This window comes from Syngnathus leptorhynchus, chromosome 14, assembly GCF_054491065.1.
Source record: "Syngnathus leptorhynchus isolate UIUO chromosome 14, UIUO_Slep, whole genome shotgun sequence".
In the NCBI taxonomy this organism is placed as follows: domain Eukaryota; kingdom Metazoa; phylum Chordata; class Actinopteri; order Syngnathiformes; family Syngnathidae; genus Syngnathus; species Syngnathus leptorhynchus.
The window spans coordinates 3,738,572-3,762,473 of record NC_141208.1 but is presented as its reverse complement, the minus strand read 5'-3'; the positions used below and the strand labels follow the sequence as shown (position 1 = coordinate 3,762,473).

The window sequence follows — 23,902 nt, the reverse complement described above, 5'->3', positions numbered from 1 at the left end:
TTTGGAATATGCACTGCTTATGTCAATCAATTAAAAAAAAACGTTGCCATTGGGACAATTAATGCAAACATTTATTGATCCAATTGTTCGGAATGTAAAGTTCAAATGATCTGCAACAACACAGACGAAATGTATCTGCCCGGACGTCCACCAGAAAATACAAACTACTGCAGTTTTTTTTTTTTTTTAAACCCTTTTTTAAGGCAGAGCTTCTGCTTTTCCATCTTTTATGTTTTTGTCTTTTTTACTGGGGTGGAAAACAGCAACATTACAGAAGCAGGTTTGTAAAAACAAAAATAATCAAAGTTACAAAAAGCTCATTGATTTGACAGTGTCATCATTTTACCCTCCTTACATAAAATTTTACATCTTCATGTGATAGTTTTTTTCTCTTTCTTAATAAAAAAAAAACCAACAACATATAACACCGTTTTGTTTTTATACATCATAAAATCATAACCTTTTTCAAATTTTACATTTCAGTGCAGGATGTTTTTATTGAATCTCATCCAGTGCTGCAGCACCCTTTCTTATTCACCAGATCACTTATGTTTACTCAGGGATAAAATAAACAAAAATATTGTTTTGAGAGATGCAGAGAAATGGTTGTCATGGCAACAGGCCTCCTTTTTAAAGATAGGAAGGAACCGCTTGAGGTCTTGGCTCCTCCTTGTCGGGGGTCCAGTGTTACCCTGTACAAAAGCCAGTGACAAACACGCAAACGTTCACGCGCACGCACGCACACACATATCACATTAAAAGACACACAAACGCAGTGTGTGCGTGTTGTGCAGGACGGCATATCGACAACGTACAGATGAGATCAAGAAAGGATACTGCTGCACTGTTCCGTGTAGAAAAACAATTTTCATAGAAATATATTAAACTATGTACAATGTGATAGAACAGCGCATGCACGCGCGTGTGTGCTCACAAAGGCTCAGACGCGCACAAATGCACACATTCACACGCACTCGCCACCAACAACTACACGAATGGGAATTTCACCGGTAACATTATGAGCCAGAAAATATTGACATTCTTTGCCAGGCTTTGCCAAATGTGCCTTTTCATTGTCTTGGCCATTCCAGAGATGATGCCGAGACGTCACCTCTTGCCTCAAAGCTGAGTCTTCACGTTTTGTCCGACCGCCAAAATGTTCTCTTTTTGTTTCAACTTTCAAAGACTTTAAAACAAAATCTTTCCAAACGTGGGGTGAAAAAAGGCACTGTTAGAACACACACGCACACACTCACACTTACTTGTGACTTGGTCTCATCACCAGCGTGAGAAAAATCCACACCAAAACTTCCCCAAAACAAATAGATTTTCTTTTTGCTGTACAGTTCATTTGTACACAGTGCCCCCTGCAGGTCAGTCTTTTGCACTGCCGCTCCTGAGAAAGAAAAGCCCACCCTGAAGTCCAACGGCGGCCCCTCGCTCGCTCGCCGCCGGGCCCTGCCCCGCCTCTCACGCCTCCGAGTAGTTAGTGTGCGCGTTGATCTTGTCCTTCTTCAGCTTGACGCCGTCCACCAGCTCAAAGTTGTAGTTCTCCAGGGCCGACAGGTTTCTGTCGGCCATGGTGGGGTGCGAACAGGCGCAGTACAGCACCACGCCGCACACGGCGCCCACAAACACACCCAGGGCTGACATTGCAATGATGGTGATGAGGATGGGATCCAGCGTCTTCAGCATGTTGTCCGCTGCGCCCACTTGGTCTGCCTCCTCTGGGAGAGAGTCCATCGCTACGAAAAAAAAGAGAGGCGGCGACAGCATTACAATAATGCCTTCTGTGTCTGCACTTGAGTAAATCCAGTGACCGCTACTGGTGTAAATATGTAATTAGACGTACGTAGGATGATGATCTGCGTGGGTGGAGATGGAGGAACGTCTGGATCTAAAGAAGATAAATGAGCGGTTAGGAAGCAGACAAAACAATCGCACATCCGCGCGCCGTCCAAACCTTTGCAACGGTCGGCGCCGAGCGCGTCTAAAATGCGGATGTCGTCCACAGCGATGTGTCCTGTGTTCAATCTGTCTGCCACGCCCTCCACCACCACCTGCAAACGGAACATTTTATTCCATAATGAGAAAAAAAAAGTGTGATTTTGGACAGTTCAAGGCAAATCCTGATTGTTGAATGGGACATGAAGCTTTTAGAGAAACAAGCAAGCTCGCGACAAAAGGCGATAGATGAATGTTTAGCAACAGTGAGGAAAGTTTTGACTGCAAAACATTGAGGACAACCTTGCAGTTGTTCGGTGAGGAAAAGAAGCTCATTGTCGGCCGCTGCTGAGAATAGCTTGAGCAGCTTGCGTGAGGAGAGCTACGACTACATACGGTGCCCGAAGGCAATCGATTTTGGGACATCGGGAACAGGCACCCAACTGTGATTTTTTTAAAGAGCTGCCCTTGAAGGGAAGACAGAGACGAGAAAGCCACAAACCTCAACCGTAAGCTTAAGGACGATTGGTTGTTGTGCGAGAAAGGCAACTATTTCAAGAATGCCCCTGAAAGCAATGGCTGAGTTGGAACAATTCACTGAGAAGTCAAAGCCGGCATTTTACATGGTGGCAATTAGCAGCTGTTGCTAAATAAACTGACTGTCGCCATGTGAAGCAATTTCAGACAACATGGCCCTGAAGGCGACACCAGACGCATCAAGAGTTCATCGATCGATCTTGAGACTCACTTGATAAGGTTGATTGGATCTGGGAAGTAAAAGTCGTCCTTCCCTCCATCGCGCTCCCTGGTGCCCGCTGACTGTCCACAGGATGCTCCCCCTCCCTTCCTCCAGCTCCTGTCTGATGCGGAGCACCCCGGGGTGCTGGCCAAGCAGGTGGTACCAGAAGGACACGCACAGGTCGACGTGAGGCGACGTCATCGGCAGACTGGACAGGCGGGCAACCCTCTCCGTCTCCGTGTCCTCTTCATCATCTTCAGCCTTTCTTAACGGAAAGGCGGTCAGATGCATCAGGATGAAGTTACCCGGGCGGCCTGCAGGAGGCAGCACAGGACAACACACTCAGCAGGTAAGCGAGCGATTGGGGGACTCAAGACAACAACTGAGGAATTTGCCAGACCAACATTTTGGGACATGTACAGTAATGAAGATTTTTTTTTTCCACAAAGCTTGCAGCCGCTCTCGCCTAAAGAGCCAAAAGCAACAAGAAGCACAATGCCGAGTGCACGTGTTACCCATGTGGTCCAGCATCGGCGCTCTGCGTGCGGTCGCAGCTCCCGCACCGCTCTGGATCAGCCACTGGGCGCCCGAGCCGACTTCCGCAGTCCAACCGCAGAAGGAGGAAAAGTCGAAGCTGCAGGCGAACCACAAGTAGTCTGCCAGCCACAAGAACAACAAGCGCCGGTTACACTTAAAAACACAAAACTTTGGCCATTTTGGCTCTTACTGACATGCAAGAGTTGAGTCCAAAAATCAAGATGGAGGCGGCGTGAAGCTGACCTGGTATGAAGTCCACTGTGGGGTCGGCGGGAGTGACACCTTCTGCACATGCAACACATAAAAAAAGGCTTAGTGGATATAAAATGACTTTCCAGTGAAAACGCTTACCTGTCACGAGGTCGTAGATTTGGGGAAAGTCCGTGTCGGTGGACGGCGTGGTGACTGGTGCCGTTTGAGGCCACGAGGTGGTGGCTCCAAATGTAGCGGAGGGAAGCGTGGCAGAGATCGGCGTGGTGGGCAAGGCTGTGGTCGTGATTTCTGAGGAGGGGGAAACTCATCATTTCGGTGCTTCAAAGAGAAAAAAATTCTAGAGGCTTCCCGTTATGACGCCAGACGTGAGATTCTTGTTTGCTCACCGTCCAGGTCGCATCCGAGCAGTTCCAGTCGGAGGCCCACCCCTTCCAAGGTGGCTCTCTCCGGGTAGATCCGGATGAAACGGGTCAGCAAAGGACCCACCGACCTCAGCTCGGGCGTGTCGTGGTTCTGATTGCCGGAGAAAATCTGACAAGCGCAGGGGAGAGCGCCACAGATTAAGGAGACGTTCGGGTAAGAGGGGTTGCGCAATCCCTGTCGGGATGTTGAAGGGGATGCTGAGGGAAGTGTCGATCTTAAAAACTATCGTTACGGGACAGGCTCATAAACGAATGCTCAATACGGGTGAGGACCATCTACCACATTGGAGGCCGTCAAGCAGCGGGAACACCCAAGACCCCCTGAGCGCGACCCCCCCCTCCCACGGCGCCGCCATCTGGAAGGCATGGAGCAGGATGCGCTTCCAGAGGGGCGGGCCCAGGAGAGGAAGTGGGGGGGGGGGGGGGGGTGCAAAGCAATGATCTCAATTTCCTCTCCCGGGTGAGAAGGAAGGCAGCTCAAGAGACCCCGGGGGCCCTTTTCAGGGGAGTCTCATTCAATCCAACGTGCTCATTCTACATTCCAAACACTAAAAGCGTCTGTCAATCAAGTTCTGCGCACACACACACACACATACTACAACAGAAAGCGCAACAATGTACAGTTGCAAGGACATCCATGTTTGGACTATAAGCGGAAGGCTAACGAGGACTAAAACGCAGAAAGGCCACGTGGTTTAAAAATATGAAATCAAACAAACTAACTAAAATGAGGCAAAAGTGTTGAAAGCCAGCGAAGAATAACGCAGGCGTGCTAATGGAGGCTCGCATAAACTGAGACAGACAACCCAAGAGTTTAACGGGACACATGGAGCTTTCCTGGACCCACCTTTGGCTTGGTGGTATTTTCCTCATTGACCAGGGTCCAGATGTCTCCGTCCAAACTGTGTCCCACCCTGAACTTCTTCACAAAAACATTCTTGTCGTAGTGTTTCCCGCCTTGAATAACCACTCCGCTCACCATCTTGTCCTGGCCCAGATCCACCTGACAAACATGAAGCAAAAAAGTCTTTCATCATCACTCCAAAGCAAATCAATCCTAACCCCCCCCCCCAAAAAACGAAAAACTCATCGCTTGTACCTGGAGCCATTCATTTCTGAAAGGCTGCTTGGTCTGTTGGCCGGTCCATCCCGACCGTCCCGTCAGCAAGCGAGCGTTCTCGGCCACCCACCCTCGATTGGCGTATGACGAGGCGCTAATCTGTCCGTCCGAGATATGACCGGACACCATGCCCAACATTCCCGAACAAGGGTAGTCTGCATGGAAAGCAAAATGGAGGCACTCTTTCAGTGGACTGTCTGGAGTGTGAAAATGGTATCCACCATGGAGTGCGAGAGAAGCAAAGTGGCGAACGGAGCGAGGACCTGAGGTTCGACAGCCGTAGAGCTCAAAGCGCATGCAGATGCCTTGCTCCCACGACATGGGCCTGATACGAATGTAGCGGGCCAGAGTCTGCTTGGGCAGGAAAGATCGAGTCTCGTCCGTTGGGTTGTCGTTTCCTTGGAAGATCTGAAGGTCAGATGGAAGAAATGTTAGTTAGCCTCTGTGGCTCAAAAGTCTAGTCAAGTTTTGAAGGGTGGATGGAAAACTCTTTTACAGGTCCGACTTATGACGGGACTGTCAATGTCCCAACTTGATACCATTTGATGAGCGACAGAAATTTTTGTTGCTATTAGAAGGGATGAATTTGATTTATGCTGAGTTTGGATTTGGTATAATTGGGTTTTGGTCACGCGGTCCGCGAGGGATTCCTCGTGGAAACGGAGCTCGCACTCGAGTGACCTTCTGTTTGGAGCCGTCCTTCACCGTCACCCAGTCCTCGCCGTTGGAGCTTAGGTCGACCTTGTAGGAGCGCACAAAGTAGTGCTTCTTGGTCTCCTTGGAGATGGCGCCTTGGGTGCCGATGGCCGTGATGAACCTCAAGAAGCCCAAATCCACCTAAGAAGAACAAATAGCTCATTCAACAGAAAACGATGGAAACTTCTGCCAGTTTGACGTGAAATTTGGCAGACCGCGAGGAGACCTACAAAAAAAAATCTCATGACTGGAAAATGCCTAATTTTGGTTTCATTTGTTTCGCCTTTTCTGGCGATACAGTTCTTCAAAGCTATGTTCGAGAGACCGCTTCCGATATACGAACGAGGCAGATGGCCGGCGCTTAAGCGCCAAACGTTTGCCTTTTGGTCATTGCAAGCGGGCCCGACATGGCAGCCAAGTTTGACAACTCTCCGCAAAACATGAAACTCTATTAAGACAACGCCGACCCGGAGGCAGTCCCCCGTTGGCACAAACGTAAATGCCAACTTGTGATGCAGCATGTGTGTGTGTTTGCGTATCGCACATGAGGAATGTGTGTGTGTGTCGCCGCTTGCTGTACGATGGTCCCGGCATGTGTGGGAACCGACTCCGCCGCAATTATACGGCTGTCTGCACGCATCACTAATGACGAGTGAGTGACCTGGACCATGTGTTGTTTTCTTGTATGCATTTGTATGCCTCAGTGTTGTGTGTATGTGTGTGTGTGTGTGTGTGCGTGTGTTGCATCAACTTTACTTGGCAGTGAGCAAAAATAAAAGCATTTATTTGATAAGGGCATCTCTCAGACAGCGCTAGCAATTGCGTGGAAGACATAAAAGCGAATATTTCCCGTTCAAAGAAGAGGGAAATGACACGAGAGTCACTCCGGGCTCCATTTTTATTGCACATGCAATGAAAATGTGATGTTAGAAGGCAGCCAGATATGCTGGAGATGTTTTATCTGGTGAAATAAGAAGAGAGAGTGATGTTTATCATCAAAGACAAGGCATGAAACGGGCGTTGGAGCTGATCTGCAGCGAGGAACTTTTCACGCGGCGGCCAACGTGGGCTTCTTATCGCTCAGATGATGTTCACGCTTGAGCTGAAGCCAATCCATTTAGGACTTGACACGAGTCTCCAATATATATTTTGTCACCATTCCATCTTCGAGACGTCGCGTTCCGGATGCAAGCTGTTTGACGCGACGCAACGTTTTGCCAAAAGTGGCGTTGCTCATCTGTGGAGCACGTGAACTTCAAGTTTTCCAGCCAGCACTTTGAAATTTGGGCCGTGGCCTCTCGTCATTCCAACATTGATCCAAAATTCCTCCCAAAATGCAAATGACAGCCTTGCTGTGTTTTCCGGTTTGGTTTCTTCCAACTTTTGTCTGTGGTTTGACTCGGGAAAGACGTGTCCACTAAATGTCACATTATTCCGTGAAACTGGCTCAGGGGAGGAGGGGGGGGAGCTGGATTTTTAAAAAAATGCTCTGAAATTTGCCGACCAAAGTGGCTTCCTTCCACGGAGGGGATAAGAACATCTTCCGCTGGCCGCCAGCTGCTGCGCTCATTAACATTTGAACGCGGTGGAAGGTCGGAGCTTCATTCCGGCCCGTTCCCGCGCTCATCGGGCAAGCGAGGCTAATCGATCTTCCATCTTTGAAAGACTTGGCAACGTGGCAGCTCACGTACGCACTTTAAAGAAGCGCAGGAAAGGGCCGGCTGGCTGACTGGCTGAAAAAAACAAAACAATGCTTCTTCCTGCCAAAACAGGATGCTGCCTCTTGGGTTATAGCGAGAGAAAAAGCTTTGGCTTGAAGGTTCCTCCAAACAGAAGTTCTCCACCGGTGGCTCAGAACCCAAAAGCGGGTTCATTAGAGCGAGTCTCCCGAGCTGTTGGGTCGCCCAACGTTCTTCTTTCATCTTCCTTGAAGGGCGAAGGTCACGACGATGGCGTCCCACTCAAATGCGCCGCAAAGGCGTCAATAATTCACGTTCATGTTTGATGGAAACTATTTGGAGCGTCACAGTCACAAGCTTGCTGCGACGTCATGGCAAAGTTCAAGCGGCAATCGAGTCAGTCGCTCGTGCACTTGAGTCCCGTCGGGGCCACTCGGTTCGGTAGCTCGTGAGAAGTCCCCAGACAGACAATAGAGCATCGGCGGCGCTATTCCGCTTCCTGTCCACTTCCCGTTTCCGCCGCCATTGTGCGGCTTCCTCGATGAGTTCCTGTCCTGCACAATGGGAGTGGGCCCCCAGTTCCAAGCCGTCTCAGGGGCTGGGCTGGCTTGGAACCATTGTTGCAGTAGCAAGGTGGTCTTTTCATCTGTTGGACCCTTTGGACCTGCCGTCGTTCTTTTGGGTTAAACGTTAAGGCCGACAAAAAACAAACGTGGCAAAAGCGAATGATTGTTTGAATGAGAGCGAAAGACAAGCACAGACGATGCGGAAGCGGCTTCGCCATGAAAATTTCATGCTGATTTTCCGCTCGAGCGTGCGAGGGAAATGCCGCAAATGATGTTCACGTTTCACATAAACAAAAGTCCCTTTGGGTTCAAGCTGAGGGGAGGCCCGAAGATGACATCATGACCGAAATCTTTGAAAGTCGCTCCAAATCTTCATCTTGCCTTAGAAAACTCACTTGCAATGTTAAACCCCTAAACCTGCTTTGATTTTAGTCTGAGCCTTCTTCAAAACCGTAAAACTTGACCCTCATTTGTCAGAAGGCGGAGTCACCGACCTGAATCCACTCGCGTACGGTGTCGTCGGACGGCGTCCATCCGTTCTCGCCGTAGTTGAGGCGAGAACGTTCCGGCGACCAGTTGCTGTTGTACTGCGACGAGGCGCTGATCTGTTCCGATGAAATCTCGCGCGACTCCATGCCCAGAGGCTCCAGGCACATGAATCCTGATGTGAGAACACGGCGTCCGACCTTAGTTGACCTTTGAGGCGGGCTTGCGACGGTCCCCGCAAGGGAGCTGACCTTGCTGCGCGGGGAGTCCGGCGTCTCGGATGGTGTAGTTGGCGGAGAAGCCCTCCCTGGTGATGGCCGTGTCGGTGGTGATGGTCATGGACAGGATGCCCGTGTAGGAGATGACGCGGCCCGGTGACGTCTGGCCGCAGTATCGCCCGATGTGGGGACCCACTGAAGAAAAAGTTCATCACTCATCCAGATTAGCTCAGCATTTTTCATGCTTACCCTTTTAAAAAAAAAATGACATCATTCATGATTTGAGAAATTATAAAAAAAAAAAATATTGGAGCCGTGATATCATTAGCAAGATTTGCGTGCCAGCTGGCGGCGTCCCTTTCACATTGTCACACTGGCGGTTTGGCTAATCTGCCAGGATTAACGTCGTCGTGGCTGCCAGATGCGAACGAAGCCGTCCGCAATCTGTAACGGATTACGCTTGGAATTATGACAGTTTTATCCGAGCGTAGCGTCAACGCCGTCAGCTCGAGTGGTGTTGCTGATCTAACGATTAGCCACCACAGATAAAAGACACCATGTGGTAATTTGCTTTGGATTACTTGATATCGAATTGTTTCCCTGAAGGGAAAGAAGCGGCGTCTTTTTAAGATAGGCGTTGATTTTCTGTAACGCTCTGTCCTGAGCGTAAAAAAAAGACGAGGCATCTCTAGCTAACTCCAATTTTACACACACTGCTATTTTCTTCCTATTTTATTTCTCTATTTGGGGATGTTGTGTGTATTCACATTAATTACACATTTTTAATGATCAGAAAAAGATGGTGACCTGCGGGGTATCCATCCCAGATCTCCAGCCAGTCGTAGCGGCACAGCGCCCCCGGTGGCGGCGTGGTGTCAGGCTCCATGTCGAAGCTGTCGAACTCCACCAAGATCTCGGACATCTTGGGGGCGAAGATCATAAAGGTGCACTCCAGGTTGTTGGGGTACTTGTCGGGGTAGCCCGGTGTCCTGATGACCCCTGTGGGAGCCGTGAAGTTCCTGGAACATTCCTGACCTGTTGGGAGGCGATGGCAAGGAATGTTTTTCATTTGGGGGGGGGGGGTGAGGCATCAACGTGCGCGCTTGACCCTGGGCTGATTTTGTGAACCCCCAAGGGCCACTCATGCAACTCACTCACCCGTCTTGAAGACCTCGTAGCGTACGGAGAACCCGGCGCCGTGCGTCTCGTAATCTGAGACAAACTTGATAAGGAGCTGGTCGCCGCTGGAGATGATGGGCGAGGGTGCGATCTTGCCGCAGAACTTGCCCAACATGGGCGCCAGCTCATCGTCGCCGTTGTACACCTCCACGTAGTCGTACCTGCGGCGGTGACACGATGGAGGTTGTCAATTACACAAGGCAACGATCGATGGATCAATTCAACACGACAAACAAGTGGTGGCATTCGCTTATGCCCTACCAAAAGCAAAAGAAACATCTTTTGAGAACTGCTTGAAGCTTTGGGGCAAACTTTGCCGTCTTATGATGCCCCACATTCTCCAAGAAGACAGTAAGTGTCTTTCTTCAAGTTATCGATGACAGTAAGGGAATTCACGCGGACGACTGCTTGGTTGGTGAAAGGAACGGGGCAAGGAAGTCATATGACAACCTCGAGGCCACGGGAAACAATGGCCGACCCGATGAGACGACAGAGGGAGGGGGGGGGGGGTTTTGCGTGCTCGCGGATTAGCGAGCAGACGTGCCGAGGCGACGAGGAAATGACAGATCAGACCTTTAAGACGGACGCCGCGTGTATACTTGTCACATCTGGAAGGCGCCACTCACACTCATCTACGTTTTCCTACGATTTATTACAATCGTAAATGCGCCGACACTTCCAAAGTGACACACTTTGCTCCAATTATGATGTGTTACGATATGATCACGCCATTTACGGTGAGCGACCATTCACTCCAATTTTGCAGACACACACAAACACACAATATTGTCATGGCTTGTGTGTATCATTGTCCATCTAAGACTTGCTGAAGCGATGCAGGTGGCAAGTGTGCGCGTGCATTTGCGTGCACTCCATCGCCACCTGGCATCACACACAAAGACACACACACGTCCATCTTTCTTCCATTTCTCACCTCCCCCGTGATCACTGAAAAAAAAAAAATCCACCTCATTTGCACGCTCTCTCAAGCTCACATGCGACCGGCCCCCTCCCCACCCGACTCAGTGACGCAGCCAAAGTGGGAGGGCGCACTCAGACCACTCCGGTCCAAAAATGCCCAACGTTTAAGAATCTGCCAAGGAGTGAACAACTCAATTATGCGCAGACAATCAATTATGGTGACACAAACTACCTGGAATAGGATGAAGGCTTCTAGTGTGCCCCCAAATATAGATCCTCCCCACCCCCCCTCCCCCTGCAAGATAAAGTGTGCCAAGCGTCCTTCATTCACCTCAGCCTTGCACATGGAACCTGCTGGGAAATCAAAATGGGAACAGAGGAGAAAAAGGAGAAAGACCAAGAATTTGTTCTCATTGAGGCCAGCGCCAGCAAACGTGACCCGACAAGGCCGAGAGGGAACTGGAAAGAATCGCAAGTGCTTCGGTTGGTCCGGCCTTTCCAATTCATGTTCTGGACTCACAGTTTAAAAAAAAAAAAAGGTCCATCAGACTAATAATTTGTCATCACATTCCAATCCAATGTGGTGACTTTACACGAAGGAAAGTCGAGAAGTGCAATGTGTGTGTGTGTTCGCACATTTTGCGAGGAAAAATGCTCTTTGCGGAGTAACACTCTGTCATGGGCTGGAGGGCAAAGCAATAAACAGTGTATCACTCCCACTTCACGGTGACAAGCCCGGACCACCTCTATCCGACCCCCCACGCCCCCCCTAAAGACACACAACATGTGACATGAATTAGTCTGCTAACCTCACCCAGGCAAGCAAGTCGATCTGCTCTGAATCCACGAGCGATGCCTCGGGACCAGGTTTTTTTCATTTTGGTTTGCAAGCGACGGCGCCGGTGAACTCAATGTGTTTCATTTTGGTAGAAAGTGAGCAATTGATGCTCAAAATCTAATTCCCAGTGGAAGTAAACAAAACAAAGAGAAGGTGAACTTTCACAAAAAAAACAGCCCTTTAGCCACAGGCTGGATGACAACAGCTATTTGAATACAAATGGTTGCGCAACACACGTAGATAGACGAGAATCCAATATTTTTTTGTGAGTTATGTAATCATTCAAATGACATGTTTTAAAGATGTATTTCTTTGACGGACAATCGGAAGGAATGCGCCGACGTGTGCATCCCAAGTGCACGTGCGTCTTCCGACGGGAGGGAGGGAGGGAGGGAGGGAGGGAGGGAGCTCACCCTGGACGCCAAGCAAAAACAAAAGCTGATTGTCCGTGCCTGCCACTGGTTGAGCACCGTTTTAATTTCTTCCTCTCGGTCATGCTCGTTTAGGAGAAACCAAGAGTTATGCTCTTGATTCCCCAAAAAGAGAGTCTCATGACTGGAGCGCATCTGCTGCCAGAGCAGTCCCAACAACCTCGTCATGATTTAGAGGAGACGAAAATAGGACGATGACTCTTGAATGAATTTAGGTTTATGAATTTATGATGTCAAGCAAAGTGAAATGATGAGCGAAAAGATTTTAAACCATCGCAACATGCTTCACGTATGCCGGCCCGATGGCGGCGCATTCAAAAAGCTTGCTCCCCATAACTTGCCTTCAAAGGATTGAATGTGTTTTTGTTTTTTTTGGGTGACATTTGTCAATTTTGAAGCGTGTATGTTGCTGCAGGATGCCCCGAGGAAGAGGAAGTTCGCTTTAGGGAAGAGAAAGTGAAAAATGAGAGGAGCAGAAATAGCAGCAAAGGAGGGCGAGGTCGCCGTGGCTAATTGACACTTGTGGTGAGTCGCTACGACCGAATCTGCGTATCGTCGATCCGCCTCCCTCGGTCGGGTGGCGCAGCCAACTATGGGAAAAAAGACGTCCTGAATTATCCCGCCACCGACGCATGTTCCCCAAGGCGCGCCCGCGCTTGGTTTTTTTCCTGCCACTCGGCCGCTTTGGCGGCAGCGGCGCTATTTCAGACGTGCGATGACACTAAAGTGTTACCGCCGCCGTCTGTTCACTTTTTAACATGGAGCAAATGAGAAGGGAGTCACTGGAACAAACCCATTTTTCAATTTTGCCTTTTGGTTTTTTATTCATCGTGAAGTCAAAGGTGTTGACCGCGTCCGGAAGGCCAAAAGGTCGCAAAAGACAAACAAAAAAATAAGTCTGAAAAATCAGATTTATCGATAAACACGGGAGCTTTGATTTCCAGATTGATTCTGAAGGAAATGCCAAACCATGACAACTCAACATTTCAGGACATTTGAAGCAACTGCTCGTATGGGGTGGGAAAAACGAAAATTTCCAGACTGTCCCTGAAGGCGACGCTATCTTAGTTGCTATTTGAATTTGGATGGATATCATGAGAGCTCGACGTGAATTGTAAACATTTAATGACCTCTGGAACAATCACACAGTTGTTGTGTGAGGAAAAACGTCATTTCAAAGTGTCCCTAAAGGCAACATCAGGACAGATCGAGCGATTAAAACTGAAAAGAGAGACAATTAGCAGCCATTAAATGTGGATATAAAACCAGATAGCTAGAAACACGAAGCATTTAACGACATTGACAACAATCACTCAGTCGATGCGCAAGGAAAATTGTGACGATCCCTGAAGGCACCATCAGACGAGATGAAGCTATAAAAACTCGACATAATAGACCCCCCCCCTCCTCCCCGCAACATATTCGGAACACTTGACCCACTCCCTGAAACAATGGCAGAGAGCTTCACGTGGCCTTCAGCATCCAACACAAGCACAAAACCATGTCATTGCAAAGGAGCCCCCCCCCCCATCGAAACCACACAACATTGCTCACATTTCCTTCACTTTTTCACTTCCCCGTAGAGGTCCCGATACGTTTCCACTTATTTGTTGTCCTAATACAACACTCCATATTTTCTTTAGTTTATTCATCTTCCCAATATTTTTCTTCACATTTTTTCGTTCTGCTATCTCAATACATCCTACAAACATACCTTGGCCCGCTCCCCTGTGTGTGTCTTCCCGTTGACCCCTCACACACAGAGAGAAGCTGACATCAAAACCAAGAATCCTTCTTTATGGAGTGTGAACGTGCATGTGTGTGCGCGTGTACATAAAGACGGGCTCTTGTTTTTTGACGGCGCCTCTTCTGTCTTCTTGAAAGGCTCCATAAATGCCTGGTGAGTAAATCACAGCCGCACAGATGGCCTCCCCTCCACTACAATCGGATCGTGTTGCAGACCCACGGGACTCATAAGCATTAGCGCTGTAGACCCTTTGTACTTATTTGTTTTTTTTTTTCCTCCCCGCTCCCCATATTTTGTAATGATTGAGTGTTTTGTGTGTGTGTGTGTGTGTGTGTGTGTGTGTGTGTGTGTGTGTGTGTGTGTGTGTGTGTGTGTGTGTGTGTGCGTCCGTGGGCAACGGTGCAACTATGCCATAACACCTACAATGTGATGAATCAGACTGCTTTGATTTCCATCCTTAATGGATGTTAATGTTCCTCACACAAGAGTCAACCGCTGAATCCATTTGATTTCTCCTCCTAACAAAAACAGGAGCACCTCAAGGGAATTAGATGAACTCAAGTGTTTCTAAGTCAATAAGACTAAAGTCACTTGAGATCATGAATCCCCAACCTTTTGAAAAAAAAAAAAAAGCTTCTGCTTTGTGAAGGCTTACCAGTCTCATACAAAAAATTACACAAACAGCTCTCAGTACAAGGCATATCTAAAAAAAAAAAAAAAAAAAAGGGAGAATGATCATCTCCTAAAAAGCTCATTTTTCACTTTGAAGACAAAAGCCACACCAAATAGCCAAACAAAGAGATCGTCGTCCACCGTTATCAAGGGAGGAAGCACAGAAGCCGCGGAACCTTCTGCGGGTGTGCACTCCCCCGAGCCCCCCAAGCCCCCCCAACCTGCACCTCCTTGTGACAGCTGCAGTGAGACCCAGCGACCAACGGGTGGCAGAGTGACCCGCAGTACCGATTTGTGTGCGAGTGCGTCTGCCTGTCTTTCTTACTTGCAGTCTCGGTCCTCCAGGTCGAAATGCGGGTTGAAGTTGATGAGAATCTTCTGGCCTTGCTCGGGAGCCGTGATCACCCAGGCGCACTGCTGCGAGGGCGGGTAGGCGCCAGGGTAGCCCGGGGAGGTCAGGTAGCCCGGGTAGTGGATGTCGATGGCTCCACCGCACTTGTCTAGGGGGAAATGTCAAAGTAAATGTCACTCTTTGCTGTGTTACATGAATCATGCAACATGTATAACATGCAACAGCCCCGGGCTGAGAGAACCGATGAGGCGCATCGAGCGTGTTCCAAGTGGCAATTTCCAACAGAACTCTACGATACGTGTGCGGCGCGGTGACACGGACTGACTGGAACCCGCTGGGAACGCACCAGTTTGGGTGAGTCCAGCCGCCAGGACGACCTGCGTGAGCAGAAGACGGAGGACGAGGAGGACCCAAAGCGCTCCGACGCGCGTCCCGCTGCTCCGCTGCAACATGCCGACTCAGAAATTGCTCCCTAAAATCCTCCCCACTTGTCGTCCACAAAGTAAGAATGATACAAAAACGATCTCAAAGTAAGAGGTCCATCTTCAACTTGACAGCTCCGGGTTGATGAATATTCCAAATGGGGAAGAGAAAAATAAGAATAAAAACGACGAATCCTGTTAGGTCCAAGCGGCAGGTGCGCGGGCTGCCACCCGGAAAGGAACCTCAATCGCCGGGGCGACCTCCTCCACAAGCGAGCGTATGAAACCCGGAGCGGTGGAGCGGGAAGAAACGACCCTCTCGATAACGCGCCGAGGCAACCAGCATCGCCCGCTCGATCGCTTGCCTCTTCACTCCGGAGCTTTTTCTCCGCCCCCTCCCCATCCGTCACGGCGCCGATGTCGGGGGCAAACAGTGGAATTTCCACTCCCACAATTCCAGCTGCGAAGCGGCCACCGAAGAACTCCAGTTACGTGCAATTGAGCAGCAGCGAGAAAAACGTTTCGCAACATGCACGCTGTTTTACAATCGAGGCGTTCGGTTTGCTCGTTTTGCGTCTTTTGGGAGAGGTCGGCCAAAGAAAATGGTCGAAACTGACTCACCTCGTACAAACTCAAAAGTCTTATTTTCAGCTCGAACAACACTCAGAAGTCAAAGATGAGTCAAAGTAATTGTGATTCAAATGTTTGCAGAGCGCTGATGATTTTGAGCTACTTCCGGGTTTGTTGCGCTTGCCGTACAGGTGAGGTGGCAGGTACCAACTTCATTTGGGCGGTGGACCTAGTTGGGATATATGGCAAACTGTAATACTTGATGTCACCACCAGAGGTTTCCATGGTTGTCAGTAATGTTTAAATCAGTAATATGGAATGAACAAGGGGGACTGTGGCGATGTGAAAAAAAAAAAAAGTTTGAGCACAAGTCTGTTGTTCAATACAAAGTTTGGTCATTCTGAAAGATGAACAACAAAGACCTTTCCCATGGACATTCCAAATGGAACTCTGAAATCTATTTAATGCTTCATTTTTTTAATCCTTCCTCACGGGCTTGTTCAGGAGGTATCCAAATGCTTCCATTGAGCTACATTTCACCTCCTGATACAAACAACCACAATAACCGCAGAGGCCAGATGTTCCTCAAGATGAATACGAGATGTCCTGAGAAGTGACTAATTATATCGAGAGAGGCAGACGAGCCCGAATGGATCTTGTCCTTAGACCATTTTGAACTTGAATCAAGGATCAATAACACTTTCTGCCATCCTGATGGATGCTGATTGGGAGAAAATCGGGTTAAGTTGACAAAAGCCAAAACATCAAGCTGAAGGACGACGGCGGAGCTGCTCTCGCCATCTGTTTGCTCCGACAATGCTTTGGGCCTGTGCCTCCTACTTTGCGGTTCTTGCAAGCTCCTTTATGGCTGTCAAATGAAATCAGGATGCAATTTAAATGGCAAAAAGACAATCTGATCGGACGGCCTTTCCGACATGTGATTTCAACGTTGTCTTTGGAACAAACGACGAGTTCAGGAAATCAAAGAGCGCATTTGTTCCTGAACTCGTGGCATGTCTTTCAAGTCGCAAACACAACCGCATCAGTGTTGTTCGTCTTGAAACGTGTCCTCAACTCACGTTGGCTTTTTTTTTTGTCCCCACTCAGCTTCAGGTGAACTCTGAACTTGGAGACCATCTTTTCATTTTTCAACCTCTTTGAATGATGAAGCAACATTTGAAACATGTCACTCGACAGACAGACATTCATAAATATCTTCGTTTATTTAAGAGATATACATTCATAAATTTCTTGTTCTTTTTTTTAGTTTTATTGAAGTCAACTAATGCTATGCAAGAGACAGTTTTTATTTCAATATCGTGACATGTCACGACATTGTGACCTCGGTTGCCGGCGTCAACCACGAGAGGAATAGCATCACATGCGCGAGTCATCCTAATAGCTGGAAACAATGTTGTTCTTTTTTGCATTACAAATCGGTCCAAAAATGTTCACGTCTACCACTTTTCATGAGATTTTTCTTCACACGGAATCTCAAATTTTGCCTCACGGGGAATTCATTGGCCGATTGAATCGCTCCAACCACACAAAAAGTAGACAGCGTGTGCCATTGTCAGATCATTTGATCAAAGATGCACATATACATAATTTAGCCACTTTTTAATACCAGTTTAATTTTATGGATGTAAATGTGAATGAAAAGAATGCTTTCTAAAAAAAAATCTAATCCAGGAAATTTTCAAACAGGAATTTTTGGGAGAACCCAACAAAACATGCCGCTCCTTTTTGCAGTTTTCTCATTTTTTTTTGTTTATTTGATCTAATCCAGATTCGCAACATCTGGCCTCTCCTCTCTATTTCACAGTGTTATTGTTTGTCTGACATGCGCTACCCAAAATAAACTGGCCTCTGCTTGACTTCCCCAAAAAAACAAAAGCCCGCCAAATGTTTGGCAAATGCGTCTCGGTCAAAAATGCAGGAAATAGGATTAAGTCGAAGATGCGATCTTCTTGTCTGTTTATCGCGGATAAGGAGACCATGCGGACGACGGATGACAGTGACCGTTAGCTTAGCCATTAGCTTTGGGCGGTGGATGCTGGCTGTTACACGATGTTGAAATAAATATATTTCAAAATAAGACAACACAAGCGCAAGGGGGCAATCAGGAAGGAAAAAAACCCCAGTCAGTGACACAAGCTCAAAAACACGTCTGATAGCAGACGTCACGGGATTTAAAAAACAACACGAGCTGTGCAAGAGAAAGTTTGGGATTCCGGCCGGGCACGGCGCGTTTCAAGATCAAACGTGCGCAGACAAATTGCTGGGAAAGGAACTCAGGGGGTTGCATTCCTCGCACGCCGTATTTTTAGGGACAGCTGTTTGAAATTTCCTCTGGGGGGCTTTTCGCCGTTGGAACAAGGCCGGGTCGGGCCTCGCCTCGACTCCGAGCCGTCGCCGCTCGGCACCCAGCGCCTTCGGTGCCAACATTTCAGACATGACCCCAAAATCTAGAAAGGATGAAACAACGCTGTGAGTGTTGTCTGGGCGGAACATCTCGATTCCGTGCAGCCGCCAGTCCACTCAACCAAACAACACACAAAACGCCTTTGAGGCAAACTAGTATGTAAGTAATAATTGTGCTGCTGACGATTCGTCACACACTGCGGTTAGACTTGTTCTTTTTTTGAAATGGTTCCTCCTCTTACAACCTCCACATGGCTCGCATTAGCGTCGGCATGCGTCGCTATCTGGATGCATGTAAATCCTCCTTCGCTTAGACTGGCACCGCCACGTCTCCCGACTCATCCAACACCGGTTCCCTCCCGCCGTCATATTTCAAAAGCCTTCATATTAAGATGTCGGGGAAAAATTAGTTCCCAGCGGTCAACATTCGCATCAGCGAGCTGGCTACGGCACGTCCTAAAAAGGCACCTGCAGCCAAAACGAACAAAACGTCTGCTAACTTCCCAACATATAAAAATTCAAAGCATAGAAATAAATCTTTAATCCACATCATGAAATGAGTCATTGCAGCCTGAGAACTTGTGGAATAACACACATAGACACACACACACACACACACACACACACACACACACACACACACACACACACACACACACACACACACACACACACACACACACACAGTGTCACATTTTGAACTGCAGTCCTTACGTGCCTCTGCTATTTCATGGCGATACCGCCGACATCTCCCTCAACGCCATTGATTTCTTGTCGGCCGAGTGACATGGCAAAGAGGGTGAGGGAGCGAGTGCGAGCGAGCGATTGAGGGATGGCAAAGTGAAGAATAGGCCAGTGAAGGAAATTATTGATGTGGCGCAGACGTCTTATCGCACCGGCGCACCGCAACAGAGACTGCCGGAGGCAGTTCAATGTCATTGGACAGGGAACATCACGCTTGGAATTCCTTCATGTTTCTAATCTCAGAACCCAATACGACCAGAAAGGTTTCATCCGTTTTGATGATTCGATTCAATAAATGACTCAATTCCAAAACCTTTCAAAAAATGTATATTGGTAACCACTTTTGCGTATTCATCCACCTCGCTTTTACGCTTTGTATGCCATTAGCAACAGGTGCTATGTCGTCACTCGTTTGTATTCATCAGCACCCCGAGAGTCGGATACTAATCGAGAGTCGGAGTTTTTGATTAGATCGCGGTCGATACATTCTTCCTACAGAAATAAACTGGCGTTAGAAGCTGACCTCACGTCTGTTAGCCATGTGCTACATGCTACCTGCTCATTTTCAAAGAGAACCTCATCTGTCCGCCGCCAAATGAGGTTCTGCTCTCTGCTCCTTGTTGCCACGGCAACCACTCGCCCCGTCGCCGCTGTTATTAATCTGTAATCCCCCCCGTTGTGGTCGTCACGTACCTGCCTACTGCGTCGCCACGGCGACAAGGACACCTCTGGGGAAAAAAATAAAACGTTTTATTTTTTCAAAAAAAAATCCAACCCCAGGAGACCTCCCCGTGCCCCCCCACCCCACTCAATGCCTACTCTGCGGCATGGCAGCTGTTTCCATGGTGATGCTGATGGGGATCACACACACGCACACATACACAGTCACAGGTGAGTCCTATCACTAAGCCTTAGTTGCAAAATATCAAACTTAAGTACTTGCTGTCTGGTGTCATTTTGTACTTCTAAGAGGTCCTTTTTAGTCTTCTGCTTCTACGAATCACAATCTTCTGTTTTCCAGAATTGCAGTCGTTCACATTTTACAGTAGCCGGCATCTCAACTCAACCACGTTGATGACACAAATACACGTCGACACTCACGGGAGTCTTTGTTCAATGGCGTTATTAAAATGCCGACTGGCCGCCGGAAATCTCTACGGAAGTTTTCATTAGATTTGATTATCCGGCCAAATTAAAATCCAATCTCATAAATTAAACAAAAAAGCCTTGTGAGATGTGTCTGATTTCCCCGGCGAGCCTGAAGATCTTTTCAGCACATAATTACGTCTTTCAACAAGGATTAGCCACATTAAATAGGGACAAAAACAATGGTGCAAATGAAAAGCATAAAAGGAAACTGATTTACTTTAGCCATGACTTTTTCATTAGACAGTGAATGCTAACTACACTAGCTGGACAAAAAGTTATTGGTGCCTTTTTTTTTCTTTTTGCAGCGACCCTAGGAGGTGTCCCAATACTTGTGTTAAAAAAAATTGCACTTTACATTTCACTTCTAGGGCGTGTTAATACATTTTTGTCCACATTTTCTTCACTTTTTGCTTTCAGTACATGTCCCAATACTTTTACAATCTCCCTTGTTGGTGTCCCAATACTTTGGTTGCAAACGTCAGTTTTTCCACTTTCTCGTAGTTTTTGTCCCAAACATAAAAGTGTGTGCCGTGCTGCTAATCCGGGCAACCTCTTCCTCCTTCTCTTCCTCCTCCTCGTCATCATTTCCACTGACAGCAGTTTGCGTTGTAATCCATTTACATGGCGCGTAATCTCATTTTTCAACATGTCACTCAGCAACGGTGCGACTCCAAAGCGCAGCCTCAAAGTAAACAGCAAAACTGTGACCGTTACTCGCGACTGCTCATTTTTCATGGACAGATGATGCCGCTTCATAAAAATACAAAAAGTTGAATGCAGAAATTCAAATAGAGATTTTTCTTACAAAAAGAAGCCCTGAATCCCCCCCCCAAAATATTCACACCCTCACATGTGCATGCATATTTCTTTCTAGCAGTCTTCTCAGCAGCCGCCCTCAACATTTGCACATCCGAGAACATGACGTGCAAATTCATCACAGAGTCATTAGCGGTGCATCGCTAACTAACAAGATGGCCGTAGCCCCCCCCCTTGGACGGCGAACCATTTGAACAGTTGGCGTTTGAGCGCTCGCCACTCCTTCTCCTCTCTCGTCTCCCGGAATGCGTCTGGAGTGATGCCAGCGAGCTCATTCAGAAAAATCCAGTACATCCAGCTGTGACTGCGACCAACCGCTCGGACTTGAGCTTCATCATCACGCGCAAGTCGACCTCGTTGACCTAACACACAGCCGGTTGAAAGCGAAAACTGTCTTCTATGTTGCCCCCCCAAAAAAGATACGTGACATCACCTGCGGTCGGGGAGTCCAAAAGGAGGTAGGCGATGCAACTATTAGGCTAACGACGTGACGTTTCTCAAAAGTGTCTTTGATTCTCCCAAACAAATCTGCGAAGTGAAAGCGGGAGGTCAGACGAGATGACGTCCCATCTGGCCGGCCGGCTGACCGGCGGGTCCGCTTGGAGGTCAAAGTGCTAATTAAGTTCTTTGGAGAGAAGCGCTTCAGAACCCCGCTGCGCTTTTCCCTGCCGAGTCGTCGGTTGCCAAGCGAGCGCCGCCGACAGTTTAGTCCGGATTTTCCAATTTCCACTTGTTGTCATCTTCCCTTCCTAGATGTTTCCCAAAACCTCTGTCCACATTTTGACCATGGTATGTTGTCAGTGAGACCAATTCTTTCGCCTTCACTTCCTGTTGTCGTCCCAATACATTTGCACATGCACCATGATGTATTGGCATACAAGGGGTGCTCACACATGTACCCCCCCCCCCCTTTTTCAGGACTTTGATGCGTTTTGTGGCCCCACCTATGCGTTCAGCTCCAGGCGAATTTGATTTCGATTAATTAGCATATAGGAGTGTGCGCATTGCCTGCTCTGCAACCGCATAATAACACCCCCCAGGAGACCCCCCCCTCCCACCCGACGCCAAGGTATGCAAATGTTAATTAGGAAATGATGCATTGCACGAGGCTTTATAGTAATCACGTCCCCGGGGAGCAAATTTCACGATAAAATGTGTCTCTTGTTTATGAACACACTTGATGCATGCAGCAAACTGCAACATTCATTCATTTAATCGATTGCTGAGATTTTTTTTAGGTCAGATTTTATACTTCAAAGTAGGTCCCAGATGATGCGCAGTGCTGACACTAACGTGTCTCGCGGCGCTATTGTTGCCCAAAAAAAAAAAAAGTCAGTCTACATCTTGACTTTTCCAACCCCTTTAGAATTGTTTTTTAAAAGCCACTCGCAAATTCAACTCTCACAAAATAGCAACAACATGAGTGGAATCATTTTGCATATACCCTAGACAAACAAGATCACACTTAAAAAGTAGAGCATGCTCTCCGCCAATCAGGGAAGATTATTGGTGCATTATTTCATCAGCGTTAGTCTTAATTGAGGGGAAAAAGATGACTTCCCCAAGGCGATGCATAAGTACTAATCCTTATATATTTAAATGTATTTAAAAAAAAGTTGACTGCATCTTGAATGGAGACGAGATATGAGAAGATTGTGGTGAAATGTCATCTTCCTCTGCAAATGTCAGCAGCGCAACCTTTGCGTCATCTGACAGTTATTAGTCGTGCGCTGTATTCTTGACGAAACGAATACCCCCGAGACGATAGCACCATTTGTAGTGCTATATTTGGAACGTGTTTTGGGAAGGTGAGGGTGCCCTGAAAAAAACATTCATTCGAATAATCGTACAATGTTTCTCAAAATCGTGATTGCTTAAAGCCTGAAAGCTCAACAATGAGGCAGTTGGCTGCTGTCACTTGGAGCTGATTTACGTTGCTTTTGTTGTTCGCATCAAAACAAGGAGCGGTTCACTTCCTGTTTGGACAGGAAACAGCCTGCGCAGTCACAAGGAGGTCCGCGGCCCTCCAAAAGCTCCATTTGGCCGACCTGCGCTGTTTGATGAAGTCCAATGTTTGTTTTAGAGTTGCAGGAAACAGGACGGATTTATTTATTTTTTTACAATTTACTGTTTCCTCTTCTTGGCTCACACACAAAATGGACATCATTTAACAATGATTTAGCATGCGCTAACACTTGAATTCACCTGAGCCACTCTTTACATGCTGTCGTTTAGCTTTCGGGTAGCAACAAGTCCCGTCGAAGCGACAGGGCGCCTTTTGGAGGCCGCTATTTGAGGTAACGGTACTAAAATGCAATGAAAAGGGCTACACGTGGCAGGGACATTGACTCATACTGTCACCGTATCAAATGCTAACAGGTTCCCTACGGCAAGATGTGTTAAAAAGAAGAAAAGTGAATATATTTTCACTCCATCTGCACTATCCCAGCAGCCTGGCTTTGGCGGGTACACACATACGCAGCTCACAAAGCTCACACCCCGCTAGCAGCTTCACGCTAGCCCATATGCTAAGGCCACGTTAGGCTAATTCAATTCCGTGATGTCGTCGGGGTAATGGAATGATTGTCCTTAAGGGGGGTCCCACTCAACATGGGCAAATTGTTTCACCAACAAGTAAAACCAATGTGTGAAAAAGCTAAATCCTGTTTGAAACTCGAATTTCATCCTGAGAGCCAAACCTAACCCCCCCATTCCTCGTTTTCAAACTTCAACTGTACTTTTAAACAATTTCAATTTAAGCAATTTCTCATAAAGTCCATCATCTTCTCAATCATGCTAAATATTGACAGTAATAATTGTTTTTCATGCACATAATTGTCGCTCATGAAAACATTTTCTCGGCAACAGCTGTTTGCTTAACTCGCCACTTTGAGGCTCATTTGCATAACACTTTAGCGCGTTTGCGTGCGCACTCAAAAATGAAGTCAAAGCGGTTCAAAAGAGAACATGCCACTAGATGATAAGCATTTAACAACAGAAAACATGCTCACTGGAAA

General features: G+C 47.7%; 1 protein-coding gene across 2 annotated transcripts; it reads right to left on the bottom strand.

The window, feature by feature from the left end:
- Positions 1-47: 47 nt before the first annotated feature.
- Positions 48-15,960, bottom strand: LOC147046074 (neuropilin-1a-like). 2 transcript variants are annotated; one of them, XM_085930511.1, is made up of 18 exons: positions 15,107-15,960; positions 14,734-14,908; positions 9,779-9,960; positions 9,428-9,655; positions 8,654-8,815; positions 8,411-8,577; positions 5,657-5,812; positions 5,239-5,383; positions 4,955-5,130; positions 4,703-4,858; positions 3,820-3,964; positions 3,572-3,721; positions 3,464-3,505; positions 3,199-3,339; positions 2,693-2,997; positions 1,964-2,060; positions 1,853-1,897; positions 48-1,745 (listed from the first exon to the last, which is right to left on the bottom strand). In XM_085930511.1, exons 1-18 carry the CDS (start codon positions 15,210-15,212, stop codon positions 1,471-1,473), a joined length of 2,853 nt encoding a protein of 950 aa, XP_085786637.1. In that variant the 5' UTR covers positions 15,213-15,960; the 3' UTR covers positions 48-1,470. The 2 variants fall into 2 exon arrangements, with proteins under 2 accessions (XP_085786637.1, XP_085786638.1); XM_085930512.1 differs by having other exon boundaries at positions 15,804-15,960.
- Positions 15,961-23,902: the final 7,942 nt, after the last annotated feature.